Below are 26,627 nucleotides of genomic sequence, written 5' to 3'. Positions count from 1 at the left end.
AGCTCTTGGCAAACTCCTCATTTGGACCTGGGATTTGGAGGAGAGCTTGCGTCGGGAACTGTGCCCACCTCCCAAGGTTCTAAACCACTTCCAGTTGCAATATGATTGACTTTTGGAGGACAGCGCCAGAATCAGTTTCCTGTGGATGTACAGATTTCCAAAATGAGCCACTTGTACATGGGAAGGGTACCACTTTCATATATAGGCCCTTATAACATTTATTTTATAAAAGCAACATGGGCACCTATTGTGCCTTTATAAAATAAGAGTTCCAGATCCCACACCAGCGCAAATGCTCATGCAGCAATCTATAGCTGCTCTGAAAAAGGTATAAATGTATGCATGCACTCTACAGTCCCAGATCACAGAAAATGAGGCTCACTCGCTCCATCATTTTATAAAAACCCTTTTCCTTGTGTAAAAGAGGTTTTACCCATGGAAAAAGCCTGATATTACCCCCATTAGTAGCAGAATTGACACTTGTATCTGCATGGAATGCTACGGCGCTTTACAAATGCAAACCCCCTCTTTTGTGTGAACTTTTTCTTTATAAAGTGGCTGTTCGCTTGTGCGTGGCACCAAATGTACTTGCTTGTGTGGTAGCGCTATGTGTATTGTAGACAGGGCTCTACATTCGAATCTGCTTTTAAACACTAGGGAGTCTTTTACAAAAGCACACTAGCGCTTTTAGCACACGCTAAAAAGAAGCATGCACTAAATGTTAGAATCACTCATATATTTCTATGGGCAGCTCTAGCGTTTAGCATGTGCTAATGATTCGTGCGCACTAAAACTGCTAGCATGCCTTTGTAAAAGGACCCCTAGGAGTTTTTTGCTATTAAAGTTATCTTCTTGGTTGTTAATGTTCAGCTAAAAACCATTTGTTTCTCTTTCTGTTAATATTCTACTGTGTGATTGTAACTGGCTTTATTGTACTTGCAGGTTGCAAGGAGCACCACCCTCCAGAATCCATGTTTTAATGTAGGATACGTGAAAAATATAAGTGCAGATGACCTGTATAGTAGCCCTTGCACAGCTAGCTATAAACTGTTCCTCGGCTCGTCCATTCTAGTCACAGGGTCTGGAGACTATCAGCAGTGCCAGCAGAACATGCAGGATATGTTCGACAAAGCAGACTGCTTTTATTCCCGCTGCTCTTTCAATGGGATCTTCCAGCCGGAGCTGAGTGGGGAATTTGGGGTACGTCTATGCTTCTCCTTCTGTGGGAATCGCCTGTGCTCACTAGTGTTGTGCCTTGTTGCACTTGGTGCTCTGCAAGTTACTTCTCGGTGTTGTTGCAGTGTGGTTGAGCTCATTGATACTTTGCAAGTTGCTCTTCTGTGTCACTGCAGAATGTCTGTAAATGGAAGATTTTAACACAGTTAATCCAGGGGGGGGGGGGCTTTAAGCTGTCTGACCCACTCGGGCCCACTTCCCAGCTTTCCTACATCACTAACATCATGTGGAAGGTAATCTTATAAAAGAGCACCTAGAATAAGAGCATGAGAGGATACCATAAGGAAAAGTAGGTATACCAGACCTAGGACAGCTGCAGGTATCTGCACCAATATCTCATTTATGCACATGAATGTTAAACATAAGAACAGCTGTACTGGGTCAGACCAATGGTCCATCTAGCCCAGTGACTGCCCCCATGTCCATCTCAATAACAGACTATGGACTTTTCCTCCAGGAACTTGTCCATACCTTTTTTTTTAAACCCAGATACGCTAACTGCCATTACCGCATCCTCCGGCAGTTCTTTGAATTGTACTATCTTATACTCTACATGTGTATTGTGCAATCTGTGCATGCCCACTGTCAAAAGTACACACCATCATGCCATGGCACATAGGGGAAAAATATTCCGCCAACAGCAGTGAGCATTTTACTGACTGCTGCCGGCGTTATTCCCAGATATTCAGTGCTGGGTCACGTCCAGGCTTTGGCATTGAATATCGGGCTTATGCGGAGTTGGCTAATGCAGCTTTTGTATCTGCAGCACAGGGGAGCAATTTTTTTTCTAAGAAAACCAGGAGGAGCTTTTGTTCTGAATATTATGCAGTCCCATTTATGCGGTTACCCTGGCCAGTTAGTGCTGAATATCGACACGTAATCGGCCCAGTGCTGACACCACACCTGGGATGCCCCCAAAATAGTCAGCTTTCACTTATGCTCTAACCTCTAATTTTCAGCGGTGATAACCAGTTAAATGCAATTGAAAATTAGTGGCTAGCCCCAAACAAGCAATTTAACTGGTTCGCAGCTGATTCTGGCCAGCTAAATTATTTTGAATATCAACCAGATAGTTTTTAACAAGTTGCTATTCTGTAAAGGATCACATATGCATATCTGTTGCCTCAACATGGATATGTACTGTACCACTTAAAATACACGCCCATTTACAGAATTATCCCCTTAATCTAGTCTTTATAATTCAGATTTCTGAGTCTTGCCCTTCCAGTCCAGCACAGTGACTGCTCTAGCCTGTAAACGCAAAAATAAATGGATAAATACAGTTTTCGGTTTATATACAGTTACAGAAAGCCTGCAGCGCTGCATCTAAACCATTATTTATTTATTTATTTGTAACATTTGTATCCCCCATTTTCCCACCCATTAGCAGGCTCAATGTTGCTTACAAAAATACCGTAAAGGCAAACGCCAAGTCTGGTAGGGATAAACAAATATAGATTGAAATAGGGGTCAGGTAAGGTTAGGGTATAAGGTACAATAAGGGTCAGCGATAATAAGGAATATATAATGTCCAATACGATCTAAGGTTATGTTGTGTTGCAGAGTTGAAGCAATTAAGATATTTCCTACGCCTTTTATATTACATGGAGGGGCATAATCGAATGGGGTGCCCAAGTTTTCCTGAGGACAACCTCGCAGGACGTCCCGGCGAAGGGGCGTGGAAACCCGTATTATCAAAACAAGATGGGCGGCCATCTTTCGTTTCGATAATACGGTCGGGGACGCCCAAATCTCAACATTTAGGTCGACCTTAGAGATGGTTGTCCTTAGAGATGGTCGTCCCCGGATTTCAGCAATAATGGAAACCGAGGACGCCCATCTCAGAAACAACCAAATCCAAGCCATTTGGTCATGGGAGGAGCCAGCATTCATAGTGCACTGGTCCCCTTGACATGCCAGGACACCAACCAGTCATCCTAGGGGGCACTACAGTGGACTTCAGAAATTGCTCCCAGGTGCATAGCTCCCTTACCTTGTGTGCTGAGCCCCCCCAAACCCCCTAAAACCCACTCCCCACAACTGTACAACACTACCATAGCCCTTACGGGTGAAGGGGGGCACCTATATGTGGGTACAGTGGATTTGTGGTGGGTTTTGAAGGGCTCCCATTTACCACCACAAGTGTACCAGGTAGGCGGGGGGATGGGCCTGGGTCCGCCTGCCTGAAGTGCACTGCACCCACTAAAACTGCGTGAGGGACCTGCATACTGTTGTCAGGGAGCTGGGTATGACATTTGAGGCTGGCAAAAAATATTTTTTAAGTTTTTTTTTTTAGGATGGGAGGGGGTTAGTGACCACTGGGGGAGTAAGGGGAGGTGATCCCCGATTCCCTCCAGTGGTCATCTGGTCAGTTCAGGCACCTTTTTGAGGCTTGCTCACAAAAACAAATGGACCAAGTAAAGTCGGCCAAGTGCTCGTCAGGGACGCCCTTCTTTTTTCCATTATTGGCCGAGGACGCCCATGTGTTAAGCATGCCCCAGTACCGCCTTCGCTATGCTTCCGACATGCCCCCGTGAACTCTGGTTGTCCCCGTGACAGAAAGCAGTTGAGGACGCCCAAAATCGGCTTTCGATTATGCCAATTTGGGCGACCCTGGGAGAAGGACGCCCATCTTGTGATTTGTGTCAAAAGATGGCTGCCCTTCTCTTTCGAATATAAGCCTGTTAAGTACATAAGTATTGCCATACTGGGAAAGACCAAAGGTCCATCAAGCCCAGCATCCTGTTTCCAACAGTGGCCAATCCAGGTCACAAATACCTGGCAAGATCCCAAAAGAGTACAAAACATTTTATACTGGTTATCCCAGAAATAGTGGATTTTCCCCAAGTCCATTTAATAATGGTCTATGGACTTTTCCTGGGCAACTGAGTTTGATTCCCACTGCAGCTGCTTGTGACTCTGGGCAAGTCACTTAACACTCCATTGCCCCTGGTACAAAATAAGTACCTGAATATATGTAAACCGCTTTGAATGTAGTTGCAAAAACCTCAGAAAGGCGGTATATCAAGTCCGAATCCCCTTTCCCTTTAGGAAGCTGTCCAAACCTTTTTTAATTCTGCTAAGCTAACCGCCTTTACCACATTCTCTGGCAACAAATTCCAGAGTTTAATTACACATTGAGTGACGAAATCGTTTCTCCAATTCGTTTTAAATTTACTACATTGTAGCTTCATCACATGCCCCCTAGTCCTAGTATTTTTGGAAAGCGTAAAAACAGACACTTCACATCTACCCATTCAACTCCACTCATTATTTTATAGACCTCTATCATATCTCGCCTCAGCCGCCTTTTCTCCAAGCTGAAGAGTCCTAGTCGCTTTAGCCTTTCCTCATACGGAAGTCATCCCATCCCCTTTATCATTTTCGTCGCCCTTCTCTGCACCTTTTCTAATTCCACTATATCTTTTTTGAGATGCAGCGACCAGAATTGAACACAATATTCGAGGTGCAGTCACAGCATTGAGCGATACAAAGACATTATAACATCCTCATTTTTGTTTTCCATTCCTTTCCTAATAATACCCAACATTCTATTTGCTTTCTTAGCCGCAGCAGCACACCGAGCAGAAGGTTTCAACGTATCATCAACGACGACATCTAGATCCCTTTCTTGGTCCGTGACTCCTAACGTGGAACCTTCCATGACGTAGCTATAATTCGGGTTCCTCTTTCCCACATACATCACTTTCCACTTGCTCACATTAAACGTCATCTGCCATTTAGACACCCAGTCTCCCAGTCTCGTAAGGTCCTCTTGTAATTTTTCACAGTCCTCCTGTGATTTAATGACTTTGAATAGCTTTGTGTCACCAGCAAATTTATTTACCTTACTAATTACTCCCATCTCTAGGTCATTTATAAATACGTTAAAAAGCAGCAGTCCCAGCATAGACCCCTGGGGAACCCCACTAACAACCCTTCTCCATTGAGAATACTGACCATTTAACCCTACTCTCTGTTTTCTATCTTTAAACCAGTTTTTAATCCATATGTCCTCTTTTGAGCTGCACACTATAAAATTTAGGCATGTATTTTATAGAATAGGGCACAGGACAGGTCTGCACATAAACCCAAATGACTACCAATTAACACCAATTATTGATTGTTAATGGTGCCCAAATTTCCACACCCAACTTTGAGTAACCTATGTAGAATCCAGAGATAAGTGTTTTCAAGTTCAGTCTTTAAAGACGTTTTGAGCCTATTTTCCTGACTGGTAGTCTCTGTTCAAACTTGTACAATTTCCATATCCACTGCCTCTTCTTTGAGTGAAATTCATTCCATTTCCATTTCTTCAGATAACTCAGTCACTTGTACTATCTCCATTGCTTCCTCCCCTAGCTCTGGGTAAACAGCCCCTACCCCTTTAATAGTTACATCTGGGTTTACAGGGCCTGTAGCCACATGGTTAGAGGCAGGACCTCACACAAATGTGGCAGACTCACACACAGGCTGCAGGTAAGAATCAAAAGAACTTTATTTATGTACCCAGCTGTGTTACTTCACAGGCTTTTAAGTAGAGTCTTTCTCTATCAATACAGTCCCAGTCAATACTCTTCATGAAGCTGGCTCCTAGCCAGGTCCAAACACTCTGGCAACTAATACCACCTCAGGTCCTTCTGGGCACACATCAAATTTGTACACTTTAGGAATATTCTTCAGGGTTCTCTCCTATCTTGGCAGTCTTCTGGCCATGTATCACTCCTGGAGGCTGACTTGACTACTTGCAGTTTCCCACCCCAGCAAAACACTTAGCTCTGGCTACTTCTTTTCCCTGGTACTCCCTTCAAGTACTGTAGCCTCAGTTGTCACTCTCTTAGAGACCTCTTGACTCAGGGCTTCCCTGAATAGTTCTACTTTAGGGCATTTAACCTCCTCCCTGCCTGAGCCCCACCCCTCTGACTCGGCAGGTTAGTGCCACCTGCTGTAAGGTGGTTCAACTTCAGCCTCAGTGAGGGAGTGATCCTGTGGAAACCCAGCCTCGTACCACCCTCACAGGACTCTTGGAACCTTTGCCTTCCCAACTTTCAGAGGCTTTATCCATTAAGCCCTATTGCAGGATGGGAGATGTAGTTCTCAGCACTAAATCAACACCCTGGGTGTTTTCATGGCCATTGTATACAGAACCCCTATTACTCGAATAGGGAGCAGCTGGTTGTGATGAAGGGGCTCCTGCCCCATTACATGTCTGCACCCAGCAGAAATAATCATTAGGACCTACTAGTTTTCTGTGTTGAGTACTTGTGTGTATTCTATCATAAATTGAAAAAAAGAAAAGAATACTGCCGTTCCGAGCTGTGTGGTTAGTTCCCTTCAGCACCCACTTTTCTCTGTTTAATACTAGGAAACACAGCAAGAAATAAGAGCTACAACAGCAAAATGTTATATCCTGTGACCAAATCAGAATTATTAGGGGACAGTGTTGAGTAGCCTGCCTAGATGCAAAGACCATGAGCACTTCTGTACCTGCAGCACAGGGGAGCAATTTTTTTCTAAGAAAACCAGGAGGAGTTTTTCTTTTGAATATTCACTTGTGCTGGTACATGAATACAAAATTTATCATATAGTGGTGGAAGGGGGACAGGGAGAGGAGAGTCTGTGTGCAGACTTCAGAATTATACTTTCTGCATGTATTTACTCCCTTGACTTTCACATGCCCCCAGGAATGCCCTTTATAATGTAACTAAAATGCCCACATTGTGAGCCCTGTGCATACTTTTAGTCAGCTTGAGAAGGGCAATTTGCAGACTGAGTGTTCTACCTGGGTAATTTATCCAGATAAAGGTCTTTGAGAATTGTCCCCTTTCTGCCCACTGACCAGAGAGAACAGTGAACATCTCCAGAATTCTGGCAGTGTCCCTACTTAGTAATTCTTTCCTTTTACCAGTCTATGCGTTTATTTTAGCAACATATGTTCAAATTGCCATGTCAATAAAGTTTCTTGAATCAGAGAGATTATATTCCATTAGCATGCGAAGACTAAACTTAGTATAAGAAAAACAAAAAAACAGTAGGGAAGAATGCTTACTTCCTTGCATGTCCAGCTCAGTGGAACTGCCATCCTTCGAGCTGTCAATTTAAAGAGACCATTCAGTACTGGTGTGGGGATATATATCAATAAATCATCCTTGTAATCCCAAACACTCACAAGTTGTACATATCATACAGTCCAAGCTGACATCCTTAACGCTTTTCTCTTTTTTATTTATGGGGATCATCAGAATAAATAGCAGCAAATCCCATCTGGGAACAGCGTCCCATATATTATGGCACTGTATGAATCTTCATAGATCAACCCGGTTGATCTATGAAGATTCATAAAGCGCCATAATATATGGGACGCTGTTCCCAGATGGGATTTGCTGCTATTTATTCTGTTGATCCTTCGAGCTGAGGCACATGATCCTTCATTTACAACTCCCTAGGGTTTTTCTCCAACCATTGCAAAAAAAAACAACAAAAAACAGTACCTGACCAAGAGCAATAGGCCATGGCTTCATGGAAAACCTTGTGTGTGCATTTTGAACAGAGATTCTTTCCAGCAATTGAACATGGCTGTTCTGCATTAGACCAGAGATGATACTTTATAAGTTTTAAAAGTCAAAGCTTGAACAGGACACCTAAGTAGTCTGTAAAGGCTAGCATCTTTAAATATTCACTAGCTGTCAGAAGCCAGAGCCCCCTTCCCCCACCACCACCACTTTGGGCTTGAGCACCCTCCCAAATTGCCGCACTGGTTTAATGGATGGCGGGGGTGTCAAAGATCCACTAACCGAAGAAATCTACTGCCCATCTGAACTGCCTGAGCAGCACTTAAGTTGGCAGCATGCAAGAGTGCCAGCAGCAGAAGCATGCTGCTGACTTAAGTGCTGCTCAGTAAACATGGAGGCAAGGACTTGAATAGCAGATCTCTTCAGCTGGTGGGGCGTTTTGCATCCCCGCCAGCAAAGGTACAATTTAAATGTAGGGGGGGGGGAGCTGAGAGGAAATATGTGGCCCACTTCGTCCATACCTGGGTGCCCCCTCCCTAAAAAAATGGGCTTTTAGCTACGACCCTGCTAGCCATACAAAAGCATTCTATCTACCCAACAAATCTGTTGGATTTTTTAAAACTAACTTTTATGTATCTCATGTTCATTTCCTTTCCATCAACAAATTTCATCCCTTGACTTAAGGGATCATCCCCTCAATCTAGACTTTCCCTTAGTTTAAACATGCCTCAGGTTGCTTTTTCAGAATACATTATCTGTCCTCCCAACACATCAGCGATCAGTCTTCAAGCTAATTCTGTCATTCATTTATTTTACCAAGTTTCACACTCTGCATAATCACTGTATATTATGAAAAGGAATCTCAGTGTTTCTTCAATCACTGCTCTTTCCTTTCCTGTGGCAAAAGAGACACACTGGGGTCAATATTCAGTGAAACTTATCCAGTTAGGAATGGCTGCTTCCCAGATAAGTTCTGTTCACTGGGTGATATTTGGATTTTCAGAAGCATTATAATGGTGCTTCAAATCTAACCAGACCACCTTGGCAGTATCCTGGAAGTGCTGAGGTGGTCTGGGAATACAGTCTGGCAGAGTTTCCATTTTCCCAGTTAACAGCAATATTCAATCCACTAATCTGGTAAGGCTGTCCTAACTTTATCTGGCTACTTATTCTGGTACTAGTCTGAACATTAAAGGTTCAAAAAGAATAGTGGTGGTGGTCTAGGAAAGGAGAAGAGAACCAAGGGTTCACATGAACTTTTATTGAAGGATGACCATGCTCGGCCAAGTTTCAGCAAGTCTTCATCAGGGGTCAACACAATCTTCGATATGATCTCAAATAGACATAAGTGTCCTTTAAAAACTTTTTAAAGGAGATAGTATATGGACTTATTTCTATTTGAGTTCACATCGAAGATGCCCTGACGAAGGCTGTTGCCGAAACTCGGCCGAGTAGGGTCACCCTTCAACAAAAGTTCATGTGAACCCTTGGTTTTCTTTTCCTTTCCTGGACCACCACCACTGTGCTTTTTGGACCTTTGGTTGTCTTTGCAGAGGTTTTCTTCTTTGTTTTCTTCACTGGACTGAACATTGCCAGTACCCAGATAAGAACTGGCAGCCATGTTTTACGGGTATATTCTGCGCTGGCTGGTATCTGGATACAGCGCTAGATATCCGAGTATAAAATACCTGCAGTGGCTGGCATTTAAAATAATGCTGACTGCCACAAACTGAATATCAGACAGAATGTTTTTTTCAGGGTCCATTTGCGAGGACCTGACCTCTTTTTTTTTTTTTTTTTTTAATGGTATCTGATCACAGAGTCTGAATTTTCTACCTGTGAATTTTTCTTTGTAGGCATTTTCTGCGTTCTACTTTGTAATGAACTTCTTAAACTTGACCAGTGGAAGCGACCTCTCCAAAATGAAAGAGACCATGAAAGAGTTCTGCTCCACACCCTGGGAGACGGTAGGTAACTTGATTCACCCTTTCGCTTTCCATGTGAAGCTCTCACTATTACACATGTTCTGGTATGGCCAGGTGTGCTTTATGTACCACAAAATTACCAGTAATCATCTGTGAAGAAATGAAACCCCTTTCATCTCTGTCCCTAGGATACAGCTTAATTTCAGTTAAATTTACATGTTCTAGTGCTGTCTTTTTGAGGAGAATAGCATCACTGCTTATACAGGGTAATTTGATAAGAGGGTGCCTATTTTTAGATGCTATGTGCCTATTCTAGAATGAAAAGCAATGTAGCAGGTCAAATGCACATGGGTAAGCACTTACATCAATGTAATTCCATCCAGGGGAAACAATCCTATATAATAAAACTCACCCTCATCGTTCTGAAGACACTGACGTCAGTGAAGCCAAGCCACTGACGTCACTTCCTTCAACACAGGTTCGAAGGGTTCGTGGTGGTGAAGCCACCGAAATCGCCAAGTCGCCGGGCCCCGCCCTCACGTCAAACATGATGATGTCGAGGGCGGAGCAATGGCTTACGGTGCGTGGAACAATGGCGTCTGAATGACCAAGGGGTTGGTAGGTACGTAGGGAGGGAGGGAGAAGGGGGGGTGTTGGGGAGGAAAACCTTGCTAGCGCCCATTTCATTTGGTCCAGAAACGAGCCTCTTTTACTAGTATATTGATAATACAAAAGATATGTAAGATACAAAGGCTGATGAGTCCAGAATATCAAGAAGACTGAATGGACTTGATGCAGGCCTGTGTTTCAGTGTGGCAAGTGCCTGCCTTAGGAGTCAGAGATATTCCAGTCTAGTTGACAACAGAAAATTGTTAGCCAGTGAATGGCAGTACAGGGATTTCAGCCAATAAGTCACACTATAACATAAAGCTGTAACACCGTCAAAATGTTGAAACAACAATGTGTAGAAATCAGATCATTTATGTGGCTCTTAGGCTGTCTTTTTTGACATATAAACAATCTCATTTCTACTACTACTACTACTTAACATTTCTAAAGCGCTACTAGGGTTACGCAGCACTGTACAGTTTAACAAAGAAGGACAGTCCCTGCTCAAAGGAGCTTACAATCTAAAGGATAACATGTGCAGTCAGCGTACAATCTAATGGACAACATGTGCAGACAGTCAAATTGGGGCAGTCTAGATTTCCTGGATAGAGGTGAAATGGTTAGGTGCTGAAGGTGACATTGAAGAGATGGGCTTTGAGCAAGGATTTAAAGATGGGCAGGGAGGGGGCTTGGCGTATGGGCTCAGGAAGTTTGTTCCAAGCATAGGGAGAGGCAAGGCAGAAAGGGTGGAGCCTGGAGTTGGCGATGGTGGAGAAGGGAACAAAGAGGAGGGATTTGTCCTGTGAGCGGAGGTTTCGGGTAGGAGCGTACAGGGAGATGAGGGTAGAGAGGTAGTGAGGGGCTGCAGATTGAGTGCATTTGTAGGTTAGTAGGAGAAGCTTGAACTGTATGCGGTACACATTGTTTCATCATTTTGACGACGTTACAGCTTTATATTATAGTGTGACTTATTGGCTGATATCCCTGTACTGCCACTCACTGGCTAACAATTTTCCATTGTCAAGTAGACTAGAATATCTCTGACTCCTGAGGCAGGTGCTTGCCGCACCAAAATCCAGGACTGCATCAAGTCCATTCAGTCTTCTTCATGTTTGTATCTTACATATTTTTTAATATTATCAATAAATTGTGTCTACTGGCTGAGATTACATTGGTCTCCCCCAATTGTTTTTCTTTGTTCTTGTGCTGTGGGGGCAGCCTTCCTCTTCTTTTTCATTAGCACTTACTACTACTACTACTACTTAGGATTTCTATAGCGCTGCTAGGGTTACACCAGCCACGGAGCTGGGGTAAATGCCCACAACTAGATTAGAAAAGTATGAGTGTAAATCATAGTATTCCATAATTTACATGCGCAAGTATGAACCCTGCCCATGCTATGCCCAAATTCTGCCCATGAGAAAGCGCACACAGTGCAGGGGCAATCGAAGATCAGTGCATACTTACAGAGAGCGTAGCCGGATTATTATCATTTACTTGTGTATGTTTTCACATATGCGCATATGTTACTAAAATACTGGCATTTCTTGGGGCTTCTTACTGAATACCCCCATAGAGTGATCCTTTTAGTTTAGCCATGCACACAGTAGGCATGTTATTTTATACATTATATTGTTATATAATCAGTCAAATGTACCCAGACCTACTTAAAATTCAGAAAGCTCTTGAAAACTGTACTGTTTAAAAAGGCTTATTCTCTAGGCTCAACATAATCCAAATTACCTTCTAGTCTAATCAAAGATTTAATGGACACTAATTATATTATTATCTTTCACATATTGTTTGTTTCAAATGTTGTTAAATATCTTACTTTTAAACTGTAAAAATGTACCAAATGCACTGTAGCCTTTTCTACAGATATGTGTAAGCCACATTGAGCCTGCAATTGGTGGGAAAATGTGGGATATAAACGTATTAAATAAATAAATATATTATATGTTATACAGGTCTTTTATTCTGCAAATAACATAACTGGTTCAATGCGGGTTACAAAAGCCAAGATAGCTGGAAAACAATCTAGGTTTAAGAGCTTTTCAAAAAAATTGAATAATCTGACAATATATGGGTCTGTAAAGGCAACAAGTTCCACATTAAGACAGCCTGATAATGAAGAGAAGAATCAAATATTTGATGTATTGTAAGCTGTCTGGCTGATGGAAAACATAGTAACATTTAATTGCGAGTTTTACCTATAGAACCTTTATGGAAATGTGTGACCCAACCATATAAATAAGATGGAGCAACACCATACATGATCCTAAAGATCATGGTGCAAAATTTAAACTGGGCCCTTGTGTTCACAGGAAGCCAATGCAGTTTACCAAGCAACAAAGAGGCAGAATCAAACCTCCTGAAAGTATAGCACCTATCCCTTATCATGACCTGGCATCCTAAACTGGAATGATGTCTATACAATCTGCAGTTTGGGACAGATGATATTTTGCTCCCTCACATAGTCCTGTGGTAACTAGAGATGTTCATTTGTTAGCATACTGTACATTCAATTCATTAGCATGGCTTAAAGGATTGCAGGGCACTAAATCTATTTAATGCCCACTAAAAAAATTTTGTTTAAATGAATGTGTGAAATGAACAGAAAAAAGGTCTGAATTTTTTTTTATCCTGTGCACATCCCTAGTTGTAGTTAATTCAGTCTATAGGACAGCAACTCGGTATGTTGCTAAATGGCCCAGGTGAGTCTTGGAAAGACCTCCTGTGGTATCCATCTTTCTAATCAATCCAAAAGGCAGGTGAGTGCTTCCACAGCAATCAAATAAGGAAACAAAAAAGTGGAGGAGAAGTTTCCAAGAACTGCCAGAAGTTCAATGTCTCCCAATAAAAGTTCATTCTCCAACAAAATTCACATACAACATCCAGACCCAACACGGACCGTGTTTCAGATGTATGCCTTCCTCAGGGGTCACATCTCATGAAGAGTTGTAAAAAATGTATTATGGAGAATAACCACAATGGTGTCAAATAATGTATAGATATAGCCACAACAGCATAGCACATCTTTATTACAGACAAAATGGCTGCCAAGACGGCTGCTGAAGGGTGCAGCAACCATTTTGAGATTGGAGCCTCTACTAATAACTGTGGGCCAGATATTCAAAAGCACTAAACCAGATAATAGTGGCCACTATTTCGGAAAGTGCCTTTTCTGTGAATTTTCAGCGGCACTATCCAGATAATGCCATAGAAAATTCTTACAGACCATCCCGTCAGTGACTAGCTAGCGATATTTACGTAAGTGAACATAAGAACATAAATGTTGTCATACTGGGACAGACCAAAGGTCCATCTAGCCCAGTCCAACAGTGGCCAATCCAGGTTACAAGTACCTGGCAAGATCCCAAAACAGTAAAAATAGATTTGATGCGTGCAAGTGGCAGATGAAGTTCAATGTTGACAAGTGCAAAGTGATGCATGTGGGTAAGAGGAACCCGAATTATAGCTACGTCTTGCAAGGTTCTGCGTTAGGAGTTACGGATCAAGAAAGGGATCTGGGTGTCGTCGTCGATGATACGCTGAAACCTTCTGCTCAGTGTGCTGCTGCGGCTAGGAAAGCGAATAGAATGTTGGGTGTTATTAAGAAGGGTATGGAGTCCAGGTGTGCGGATGTTATAATGCCGTTGTATCGCTCCATGGTGCGACCGCACCTGGAGTATTGTGTTCAGTACTGGTCTCCGTATCTCAAAAAAGATATAGTAGAATTGGAAAAGGTACAACGAAGGGCGACGAAAATGATAGTGGGGATGGGGCGACTTTCCTATGAAGAGAGGCTGAGAAGGCTAGGGCTTTTCAGCTTGGAGAAGAGACGGCTGAGGGGAGATATGATAGAAGTGTATAAAATAATGAGTGGAATGGATCGGGTGGATGTGAAGCGACTGTTCACGCTATCCAAAAATACTAGGACTAGAGGGCATGAGTTGAAGCTACAGTGTGGTAAATTTAAAACGAATCGGAGAAAATTTTTCTTCACCCAACGTGTAATTAGACTCTGGAATTCATTGCCGGAGAACGTGGTACGGGCGGTTAGCTTGACGGAGTTTAAAAAGGGATTAGATAGATTCCTAAAGGACAAGTCCATAGACCGCTATTAAATGGACTGGAAAAATTCCTCATTTTTAGGTATAACTTGTCTGGAATGTTTTTACGTTTGGGGAGCGTGCCAGGTGCCCTTGACCTGGATTGGCCACTGTCGGTGACAGGATGCTGGGCTAGATGGACCTTTGGTCTTTCCCAGTATGGCACTACTTATGTACTTATGTACTTATGTACTTATGTACTTATGATAGAAATAAGCAGTGGATTATTTCTGTTACCGATGTGGTAATGCCGACACAGCCCATTCATTTTGAATGAGCTGTGTCGGCATTGCTGTGCGGCAGCTGCTAGCACAGCTTTTTAAACAGGGGGGTTAAGTCTGTTCCTGGATAGCCAGGGCTGTCATAGCATATCTTCTGACCTTCTATTTCTTCTTTTTCAAGGTGAAAGAAAATTTCCCAGACATTAAAGAGAAATACCTGAGTGAATATTGCTTTTCTGGAACATACATCCTCACCCTTCTAGAACTGGGATATGGATTTAATTCAGAAAACTGGGGAAATCTCTATTTCTTTCGAAAGGTAAATTCATTTAAATGGAATAATTTGTTTATGGAACTCTAAAGGGTGCAAAAAAAGTTTTATGAGAACATACACTTGGCCCTGTTTACTAAACCTATGAGTATCTCTGTCGTTAGCACATGCTAAAAATCTAGTGCACCTTCGAAAACAGGGCCCACTATTAGCTAAACATGATTGCATCTCCAAATTGTCCTGAAATCATTTTAGATAGTGACCCCCAATACTCCCCAGTGGTCACTGACCCCCCCCCCCTCCCACCCCCCAAAAATGTGAATAAAAATATTTATTTATTGCATTTGTATCCCACATTTTCCCACCTGTTTGTAGGTTCAATGTGGCTTACATGGTTCCAGAAATATGGGAGCATATTCTGGAGTAAATGGATACAGAGAGAATAATGAGGTTGAGTAAGGGATTTGACATAAAAGATGAGTGAGAGGAGGATGGTGAGTATAGAGTAGAGGTGTGCATGTGGACAGGGACAATGGGAAATCCGCAGAAATCCATGGGGAGAGGGACAAAAAAGTCATTACTACAGTGAGAATGGGAGGGGACAAATCAAGAGTGAATGAGGATGGGGACCAGATTATGTCTCCATGCACACGTCGACTCAGAAACTTGACAACAACACCTCAAAAAAAATATGACTTACCAGCCTCTATGACAGCCTCAGATGTTAAAGTCAGGTCTATTAGAGCAGCATGCAGGTCCCTGGAGTAGTGCAGTAGTCAGTGCAGGTCACTATGGAGTGGGGGACCAAGGTCCCTATCTCCCTCTACCTGTCACATTGTGATGGAAACTGTGACCCCTCCCAAAGTCTCCAAAACCATACTGTACCCATATATAGGTGCCCCCTTCAACCATAAGGACTATTGTAGTGGTGTACAGTGGGGGGGTAGTGGGATTTGGATGGGTTGTTTTGGGTGGGTTTTGGAGGGCTCAGGGGAGAAGAAGAGGGAGCAAAGGTGAGATGTATACCTGGGAGCATTTTTATGAAGTGCACAAAAGTGCCCTCTCCTGGGATGTCTGGGGGACCAGTCTACTAAAAATGCTGGCTCCTCCTACATCCCAATGGCATGAATCTCTACTTTTTGCACTTATTCGTGTTTTTTTTCTCGAAAATGGACCAAAAAAAAATCATCCAAAGCACAAAACCTTGTTTGAAACAGTACTTTCAAAAAAAAGATAGATGTTTTTCTTTTTGGAAAATGACCTTTCAATTTTGGATGCCCCTCCACGTTACTATGCTTTCCTCTATACACTTTTTAAAAATTCCCTCTTTTAAATTCATTTCCAAAGAGAAGATGGCTTTCAAGATTGCCATGTTTGTGTGTGATTCAGATTTTGGGGCCCAATATTCAGACTGCAGGAGTTAGCTGAGCTGCCTCCCGCGATCGGCACTGAGCCTGGATATTCAATGCCAGGACATTTCCAGTGATTGGCATTGAATATCCGGTTTATTTTTGGCCGGTTTGAACGTAACCGCTCAATCCAATATTCAGTGCTGGCTGGTTAAATTTAAACAAGCCAAAGATATACCTGCTATTTCAGCGGCTTAATTTGGCCACCAAACTTAGCCAGCAATGCACTGAATATTAGCGGATATATTGCATGATATAACTGGTTACTCAGATAGCTGGTTAAGTGCCATTTAACCGGTCAGGAGCTGTTCCTGACCAGTTAAATGGTTTTAAATATTGGGCGGTTTTGCGCTGAATATTAGCGGATAGACGGTTATATCGCATGATATAACCGGTTATCCGCTAAGTGCTAACCAGTAGTATTCACGGGAGATCACCGGTGATCTCCCACTGAATATCACCAGATAGCTGGTTAAGTGCCATTTAACCAGCCAGGAGCGGTTCCTGGCCAGTTAAATGGTTTCAAATATCGGGCGGATTGTGTTTAGTGGCCTGTGTACACCAAAGGGGTAATATAGTACAAGTCGCTTAAAGTAAGGTGCTGGGAAGTTGTACACTAAGTGCAAATTCTGTACCAGCAAGTATGTCTGTAATTGCTGTTATAGAATACTAACATAAATCGTTTATCAAATTGTTTATCATTTATTAAAATGTGTTATACTGCCTGACTTTTAGTGTTCACAGCAGTTTACAACATAAAAACAACAGTCATAAAATAGAAAGGAACACTACAGAAGGATAGAACAGCCCTAAACTTGCGTACAAGAATAAAAGAACATAAATAAAAATATAGCCTGTCATACAGATAACTGTTTAGTAAGTACCTCCCCTAGGTTTCAGATGGCCAAGTGTTTGCACCAAAAAGTAAGTTTTCAACAATTTTTAAAAACTTCTTCAGAGATTCCTTAATATGAATTTTGGTAAGGAGCTGGTTCCAAAGTGCAGGTGCCAACCAAAAGAAGGCACCTTCACAGGTGGATTCCCGTGTGTAGCGAAAATGATCATATTGCCCTAGCTGGATTATAGGGAGTAGCCAGCAACCTCAAATAGGAAAATATATTTTCATAAAATGCCTTATGCACTAATATCAACAGCTTAAACTTGATTCAATATGGGATAAGCAACCAATGGTAATATATAAAAAATGATGTCGCGTGAAACAAGGTCATATATCAGTGGTTCCCAAACCTCATGCTGGAGGCACCCCAGCCAGTCAGGTTTTCAGGATATCCACAGTGAATATTCATGAGAGAGACCTTTTTGTTTTCTAAGGCCTATGACTCCAGTGCTTAGCACTTGAAGCAGTGAGGCAGAGTTGTTTTGTTTGTCTTTGCATGAGGGTGCTGGCTTTTTGGTCCTGACTCTTGTGTTTTATTCTCCACTTTTGCATTTATGTAGTTCCTCTCTGTTTTATGTTTTATTTACTTTGTAACCCACCTTCATCTATATTGATTTTGGGGTATATCAAATCCCAATAAATTATAAATGATAAACAAAAGCATAGAGGGGTAGAAGGTACAACCCTAAGCAATGTCATAGAGGAGGTAATGTGTACGAAACCCTTATTGAGCAGACTAAATGACCATGCTGGTCTCTTCTGCTGTCATTTGCAATGTTACTGTGTTAATTATGCCTGTCCTCTTTTTTTTGTACAGATCAAAGGCAGTGATGCAGTATGGACTCTGGGCTACATGCTGAATTTGACAAATATGATTCCAGCAGAGCTGCCCCTTTCTCCACCTCTCTCCCATGCAAGTTATGTGGGACTCATGGTTCTCTTTTCATTTGTGTCAGCATCTGTCGTTCTCATTGGATGGCTGTACTTCTGGAAACCAAGGTGTCTACAAAAAGGAATCATTTAGGATTTTTTTTTTTTCTAAAAAAGCAATGCAAATTGTGTAATGGACCATCATTCCATATAATGGATTGATAATATTGTACAGTATTAAGGTGAGCTCTTTGGAGTCTCCCTCAACACAAAGAAACTCCAATCTGCCATTCAGCCTTCAATGGCTCAGTTTTAATGAGGACATGTGAAGGCAGATTTTAGATAAAACGTACAAGTCAGAATTGAGATGACCAACTAAAATACATGCAGGAATGAAGGTGGATGTGCTGGCTATGTGCAATGTCAGCACCCATTCTGCAACTGTCAACGTCTAAAACATCAACAGGCAATTACACGTATGTGTTGGTATTTCAGAACATATTCGTGTAGGTGCCGACACATAGAAGTGTATGTCTGTCATTTTGACAACCTACACATCTGTGTTCTCCCAGTTAGATACAGAGCCTGCAATCATGCAGCAGTATCAATTTTGTGGAAGGAAAAAAACCACTGGGGCGTGAGGGAGTGACCTCCCCTAAACTCTCCTGTACAGCGTTGCCCAAAACGAGCATCTTTAAAACACGTAGCTACAAGTCACTGGGAATGGGAAGAGAGAGAGAGTAATGCTAGACCTTGCGGGTGGGGGAAAGATGGTGTAAAACTCAACATTGTCGGAGATTGTGGAGACGCATTCCCCTTCTGAAATGAGTAATACATGTGAATATTTTGGCGTTTCCTAGTTCCACCCAAACCACACCCCTTGCCTCTTGCATATATTTGTAATTTGCACATATAAATCCCGGCTTTCTAAACTCGGGTTTTCTATGCTTATTTGATATACATGTATAAATGCTGGTATTTATATGTGCACATCGCAAATAAGGCTCTTAAAATAACCTCCCAAACCTTGACTATTACACATACAGGTGGCTCATTTTTTAAAGAATGAACAAATCTTCTGTTTTTGAAAAGGTCACACTAGTAGATTCCTTTTCAGTTCCCTGAAACGTTACTTGTTTTGTTACCATCTTCAGAGGATTTTGGAAACTAAAAGGCTGTGAAATGGTAATTGTCATCTATCAGGGAGCCAATGTGGCTTGTTGGAAATATGTGAAAAAGCTGATCTCAGGTTGTGTCACACCATTATCTTTATGATTATTTTTAAGCCACTGTAATATCCCTGTAATTTGTTTTTTATTTCTGTTTACAAAAGCCATATTCCTTGCTTTTACTGCTGAAACACTTAAACAAGAATTTGTTGCTTCATTGATCTGCTTGACTCATTGTGATTGTCATACCCAGATTTACATTGGTCTGATAGTGGGCAGTACTATAACTGGGCACTTCCATTTAGTCACCCAAATAATGCGGGCAATTAACTTATTCTATAAGGACAATTGCATACATAAATGTTCTTATAGAATACTAGTTTAAGTCAGCATCAGCACACCTAAATTACATTACATTATACTGTATTATATTAGGGTTTATAATCCACTCATATCTAATTAGTTCTAAGCAGAGTACAATAATGGCAGACCAGACATTATCTGGGAGCTACAATAAATCAATCATTTACATATCAAAATTGGCATAACCCATGAATTAACAAAGTTTCAGAAATGAGGTTTTTAACCGTTTCCTAAAATCCAAATAGCTAGAAGAAGCACCGACAATTTCAGCAAATTCTGTCTCAAACTTGGAAGCTTGATAAGAGAGAAGAAGATCAACTATCGAGGGAAAACTACAGATTTTGAACAATGAATTTGGCTAGTATACATCGGTAGAAAATGATCATATATATATGTTGGTGCCATACCATAAAGGATTTTATAAAGAAAACAGAAAAATGTAAACTGTACTCTGGCTTCAGTTGGGAGCCAGAGTAAGATGGTATAGTAAGTCGAAATACTGTCAAACGTTTTTAGCAAATATATCAACCGGACTGCCATATTTTGGATAGTTTGGAGTCTCAACAAATATTTAGAAAAAACAAGATTTCAGTAGTCAATTTGTGATAAGACTAAAGCTTGAGTTAATAGTCTGAACTGATCCAAAGTAAAAAAAAAAAAAAAAAAATTATGCACTCTATGAAGTCTTCTCATTATATTAAATTACTTCTTAGTTAAATAATTGATTAGGTCATCAAATAATAATGTTTGGTCGATAAGTAAATGTGGAGTGCAGGAAAAGTCTAGTGCAGTGGTTCCCAAACCGGGTCCTGGAAGCTCCCCAGCCAGTCAGGTTTTCAGTATATCCCAGGGCCACTGAGAGAGTGAGCCGGGCCCGGCACGAGGCCACCGCTGCCGGGGCTGGGCCGCCACCCCCCCCCCCCCCCCCCCAAGAATCGTCATGCCGCCTGAAATACCTTGACTGGCCCTGTGCGGCTCCTTCCTCTGCTCAGCATTGCCTGCAGCTGCTTTCCTCAGGTCGCACATGCTCGGTCTCAAAACTGAGCATGCACGGCCTGAGGGCCCAGCAGCTGCTAGGCAGGCAATGCAAGAGGGGGCCCAGCACCGGAGTTTTCTCTCTCCTGCTCCCTGTCGAGACGCGATCACACGGGTCCTGGGGAATTTTGCCCCCCCCCCCCCCTCGGCGGCCCTGGTATATCCACAATGAATATTCATGAGATATATTTGTATGCAGTGGATGCAAGCTTCTGTCAAGAATATTCATTGTGGGTATCCTGAAAACCTGACTGGCTGGGGTGCCTCCAGGACCAGGTTTGAGAACCACTGGTCTAGTGGTTAGAGCACCAGTCTTGATATCCAGAGCTGACTGGTTCAAATCCCAGTGTTGCTCCTTGTGATCTTGGGCAAGTCACTTTAACCCTCTATTGCCTCAGGCACAAAATTAGGTTTTGAGCCCTCCAGGGACAGATAAATACCCAGTATATCTGAATATAACTCACCTTGAGCTACTACTGAAAAGGTGTGAGCAAAATCCAAATAAATAAATACCCCCAGTATCTTAATAGATGACAAGTATGTTGACCTATGGAGAATGCTGTACAATTTGAATCTGGGTTATTGTCAATAAGAAGAAAGTTTTTTCTGTACTTAGTTTTAGTTTGTATCGCAACATCCAAGCTTCAATCAAAACAATACATTTTTGAATTGTGAACATTACTTCTTGTGCTAACGAGCAAAATGGGATTAAAGCAGTAATGTCATCCGCAGAACTGTGGTTCTTATAGCCTGCCTCTTCTAGTTCAAAACTTAAAGAATGCAAAAAAATATAGAACAGAATGGGGGCAAGGGAGACCCTTGCGGGACTCCACATGGATTGGATCGTGAATGAGACAATGCACCACCCTGTAGGTGTGCACATTTATACCAGGTATGTGGTTGGTGTAAATGGGTGTGGCTATATGTGACATTGGCATGCTCAAATTAAAGTGTTCTGTAAATTTTGCTTGTAAATGCCAGCCTCTTCTATACCCTGCCCTTGCCCCACACCTGGGAACTCCCCTTTGAGAGTTACTCGCTAAGGGGGTTTTTACTAAGCCGTGGTAGCGTTTTTAGCTCGAGGTAGAAATCAGGCAGTAAACGCTGAGACACCATAGAACATCTCAGCATTTAGCGCTAGCTCATTTCTACCGTGAGCTAAAAACCGCCACCACAGCTCAGTAAAAGACCCCCTGAGCAATTTTAACAACTTAATTACAGATTAGCACTTAAGCGCTACTGCCATTTACACACTTAAGTGTCTGCTTATGTGCATCAATGGCCATATTCTTTAAATTTTAGTGCGCAAATGACACTGAAATTTCTGTAAGATGCCCTGTTATAGAATGAGGGGGACAGTGTGTATCTTGCAGTGCAGAAAGTAAACCTTCACACTCCAATGATTCCTACGTTCTCATCTCCCTCTCCACCACTGCCATTTTTACATGAAAGCTTCTGCTGGAAGCTGATGTTTCAGGTAGAATGGTCAGAGTGGAGCAGACAGAGCTCAGTATTTACCATGTGGTTAATGTGTAATTTGAAACCGTCTAATGTAGATGGTTTCAATTCTACATATATATTCAGCAGTGCTATCGGTTTAGGCAGAACCACTGACTATACACATCAGGGATTAGATTTGATAAAATGACGCCTAAGAAATTGGCACTGAAAAAACCCGCACTTAGCACTATTCTATAAACCTTGCCTAAAATTAGACGGAGTTTATAGAATACACATGGAGGGGCATTTTCGAAAGAAACGTCTAAGTTTGGATTTGGATGTCTTTGTAAAACGTCCAAATCCGCAGGTGGGGAAAACTGTATTTTCAAAAAAAGATGGACGGCCATCTTTCATTTCAAAAATACCGTCAGGGACGTCCAAATCCAAGGACATCCTTAGATTTGGACGTCTTTGACTTTCAGCAATTTTCAAAACCAAAGACGTCGAAGTCAAAAGCGTCCAAATGCAAGCCATTTGGACGTGGGAGGAGCCAGCATTTGTAGTGCACTGGTCCCCCTGACATGCCAGGACACCAACCGGGCACCCTAGGGGGCACTGCAATGGACTTCATAAAATGCTCCAAAGTACATAGCTCCCTTACCTTGTGTGCTGAGCCCCCCAACCCCCCCCCCCCAAAAAAAAAAACCCACTACCCACAACTGTACACCACTACCATAGCCCTTAAGGGTGAAGGGGGGCACCTATATGTGGGTACAGTGGGTTTGTGGTGGGTTTTGGAGAGCTCGCTGTTTCCTCCACAAATGTAACAGGTAGGGGAGGTATGGGCCTGGGTCCGCCTGTCTGAAGTGCACTGCAGTTCAGACTAGACCTGCTCCTGGGACCTTCATACGCTGTCATGGACCTGAGTATGACATTAGAGGCTGGCATGAAATATTTTTAAAGATGTTTTTTGAGGGTGGGAGGGGGTTAGTGACCACTGGGGGAGTAACGGGAGGTCATCCCTGGTCATCTGGTCATTTCGGGCACCTTTTTGTGCCTTATTCGTAAAAAAAAAACACGTCCGGGTGAAAATGTCCAAGTTCTACTTTAGGACGTCCTTGCTTTTTTCGATTATGGCTCAAAGACGTCCAAGTGTTAGGCACTGTTTGACATATGCACGGAGACTACCTTGAAACAGCGTTTTGTAACGCGAAACATGGATCTGTGTCGGTTGACATCTGGTCTCTAGCAATATGATCGTGAAATTGAAAGCTAAGTAATCTAGTATATTATGAAATGCTATGTGCAATAAGCTGAAGAAGTTAAATATTATTTATAATTGATAAAAGAAAATAAGAAAAAAAGTTTGATATAATACATTTAAGGATCGATGAGGATTGCGTTACACCCCTTTAGATATATGCTAGGCTCATTTAGCCTTATTAGGGGAAGGGTCGCTGATCTGATAGATCCTTTAAGAACACTATGTTTTCTGAATGCAGCGGACTGTGTTTGAAAGAAATACTGATGGAATAATGGATTGAAGTAGAGCACATCTTTAATAGATTCACCATGCCTCCAACATGCCCCCTTGAAATTTGGACGTCCTTGTGACGGACTGCAGTTGGAGACGTCCAAAATCAGGTTTCGATTTTACCGATTCAGACGTCCCTGTGAGATGGACGTCCATGTTCCAATTTATGTTGAAAGATGGACGTCCTTCTCGTTCGAAAATTAGCCTAATAGTGCCTGTCCCAACAAACAATATTTAGGTGCAACCATTTATACCAAGTAAAACCTGCTGGAAATGTCCGTGCCTAATTTAGGTGAAGATCGGGCATATTCTACAACAATGCGTGTAATTTCTAGGAACACCCATGACCCGCCCATGTCCCTCCCATGGCCACATCCCTTTTTTGGCCCACGCATTAGAATTTATACCACTTTACAGAATACTCTTAGTTGTATGCATAAATTCTAATTAGTGCCAACAATTGCTTGTTAGAGCCAATTATCAGCACTGATTAGCTTGTTAAGCAATCAAGTTGTGCACACAAATTGGCTATTTGCATATTCAACTTTAGTCGTCGTTTATAGAATGCGGGGGCAGATGTCCAGATTAGACATTTCAAGCCATAGCTGTTATTTGGATTGGATTGAATTTATTGATTTTAGATACTGAAGTGTTAAGGCGGTTTACAACACCTAGGGTCCCTTTTACCAAATGGCGGTAAAAGATAGCCTGTGGTGGTGATGGAGCATGGGATTGCCGCGTGCGAAGGCCACCTATTACTGCCGCTGACAAAAAGAACTTTTTCTTAAAGGGCCATATTAATTGGCCGTGCAGTAATTTAAAAATTGTCACGTGGTCATTTACTGCTCTTTATTAGTGATTACCGCGGTGAGGGCTCTGGCGGTAATCAGGTAGCATACAGCCCTGCCCCATTACCACCAGGCATGCCACCTGGCGCTAGAAAATAAAAAGGTATATGCTGGAAATGGCATTTGAGAGACCCAGAGCTACATCGATTTGCCACACGCCTAGCCGGCGGTATCCCTGCCGCCCTTTAGTAAAAGGGCCCCTTAGATATTTAATTTAGAAGTTTAACAGCTGAATATCACCATTTATTTATTTATTTGGATTTTAGCTCACTGGTTCTAGAGGCATTACATGCTCAGTTACAGTAGATATTGCCCTGTCCCCAGAAGGCTTTTCTATCTTAGAGGGTTTTTTTTTTACTTAGGTGCACTGATGTTCTTGGCACGCGCTAAACATTAAAGATGCCAATGCATTCCTATGGGCGTCTCTAACATTTAGTGCGCCCACAATTTTAGCGCATGCTAAAAACGGCAGTGTGCCTTAGTAAAAGACACCGTAAGGTTGCATCTGAGGTGATGGAGGGTTAAGTGACTTCTCCAAGGCCATAAGTGGGATTGAAACGCTGGCTTCCCTGATTCTCAGCCAAACTCAAGGCTACATGGTGCCGCCTCTGGAACACTCAAAACCCTGCCTGCTTTTTTCAGATGAATAATTTTGGCCATGTAATAATTTATACATCCAGAATTATCCATTTAAAATCACTAATCAAGTAGGATCTGTGATGGTTCAGGCGTTGGCTGATCAAGCGGTTCTTATGTGCCAGTATGTTCTGTTTCTGTGAATCTGGGGACTGTTAGATTAATTATTTGGAATGAAGTCCCTAAAATTAAAGCCAAATAAAACACTGCCAAAATTAAATTCTTTTTTTACCAAAGTTTGGGGAAGTGGGGTCTAATGCTTGATAGAATATTAGGGCTGATTTGTCAAGGGCTCTCACCATAGGCACAAAATGCTTCATGATATACTCTAAAACCTACTAGACCAACAAAAATGATCATCCAAAGCTCTCAACAATTTAGGAAATCTATTCAGCCTAGCCTTCATATATTATTTCTTACAAACTTATTTTTTTATATGCCTAGAATCAGAAAACTCGATCAGAAGTGTAAATAACCTATCTGATAATCAAACTTCAGGTATAACAATACAAAACAAACTATAGCATCACTGTCCTACAATTCATATAATAATCCTTCATAAAATACAAATTTTAAAAATTATCAGGGTGGTATTCAAAGCAATTTAACCAGACAGAAACAGCTCTTTGTTTTTTTTTTTTGTTTTGTTACATTTGTACCCCGTGCTTTCCCACTCACGGCAGGCTCAATGCGGCTTACATGGGGGAAATGGAGGGTTAAGTGACTTGTCCAGAATCACAAGGAGCTGCCTGTGCCTGAAGTGGGAATCGAACTCAGTTCCTCAGGACCAAAGTCCACCACCCTAACCACTAGGCCACTCCTCCACTCATTAAATCGCTTATTCGGGGCTAACCGGTGATTTCCAATGGCACTTTACTGGTTAGTGCCGCTGAAAACGTCTGGTTAGCACCTATCTCAAAACTGGATATTCTGGGGACAGAGCCAGCACTTGGCTGGTTAAGGGCCAATATTCAGCACTTTAACCATATAAATAGGACTGCATAAAAGTCAGTCCTATCTCTATGCAGTGCCCCATAGCCAGTTAAGTGCTATGTTTTATCTGGCTCCACAAACGCAGAAATTTAACGCCAAAGCCCGGACATGACCTGTCATTGAAATTCTGGGCATAACACCGGCGGCAGTCAGCTAAATGCTGAGTACCGCTGACAGAATATTGACCCCTACATCTAAATCAGACAACTCATAAATATATGGAGGAATCATCCACGTGCTTCACAGTCCTTCTTAGTCTCCAAAGGCCCAAAAAGCCAAGTTTTCTCAATGTTTAATAAACAGGGCTAAATCCTTCTTCAAATACAAATATCAAAAAGGAATATTCATTCAAAAACCTAACCAGTAACTACATAGACCTTATTGAATGAAAAAAGTGCTGAACAAAACAATGCATTTAAATTTCTAAAATGGAGGAAAAGGCCTCAGAGACTGTTTGCAGATTTGTATGTATTGTAAGAGATTATGGTCTCAACAGACATTAAAATAATCATTGGTCAAAAACCTCCATACCCTACCTAATAAACT

At 42.0% G+C, this 26,627-nt stretch overlaps 2 protein-coding genes across 2 annotated transcripts in view; one reads left to right on the top strand and one right to left on the bottom strand.

Annotated features, from left to right (window-relative positions):
* The window catches only part of ENTPD1 (ectonucleoside triphosphate diphosphohydrolase 1), a 161,251-nt gene extending 141,009 nt beyond the window's left edge, over positions 1–20,242 (top strand). The window contains exons 7-10 of the mRNA XM_030202935.1: positions 943–1,200; positions 9,605–9,715; positions 14,797–14,934; positions 18,011–20,242. Of these exons, the coding sequence (XP_030058795.1) occupies positions 943–1,200; positions 9,605–9,715; positions 14,797–14,934; positions 18,011–18,217 (714 nt within the window). The 3' untranslated portion in view covers positions 18,218–20,242. The remainder of the gene's footprint in view (positions 1–942; positions 1,201–9,604; positions 9,716–14,796; positions 14,935–18,010) is intronic.
* The window catches only part of ALDH18A1 (aldehyde dehydrogenase 18 family member A1), a 948,333-nt gene that overhangs the window by 357,309 nt on the left and 564,397 nt on the right, over positions 1–26,627 (bottom strand). The window lies entirely within an intron of this gene.

Source organism: Microcaecilia unicolor, chromosome 5, assembly GCF_901765095.1.
Source record: "Microcaecilia unicolor chromosome 5, aMicUni1.1, whole genome shotgun sequence".
In the NCBI taxonomy this organism is placed as follows: domain Eukaryota; kingdom Metazoa; phylum Chordata; class Amphibia; order Gymnophiona; family Siphonopidae; genus Microcaecilia; species Microcaecilia unicolor.
The sequence above is the reverse complement of the archived record's forward strand: the minus strand, read 5'-3'. Positions and strand labels throughout refer to the sequence as shown.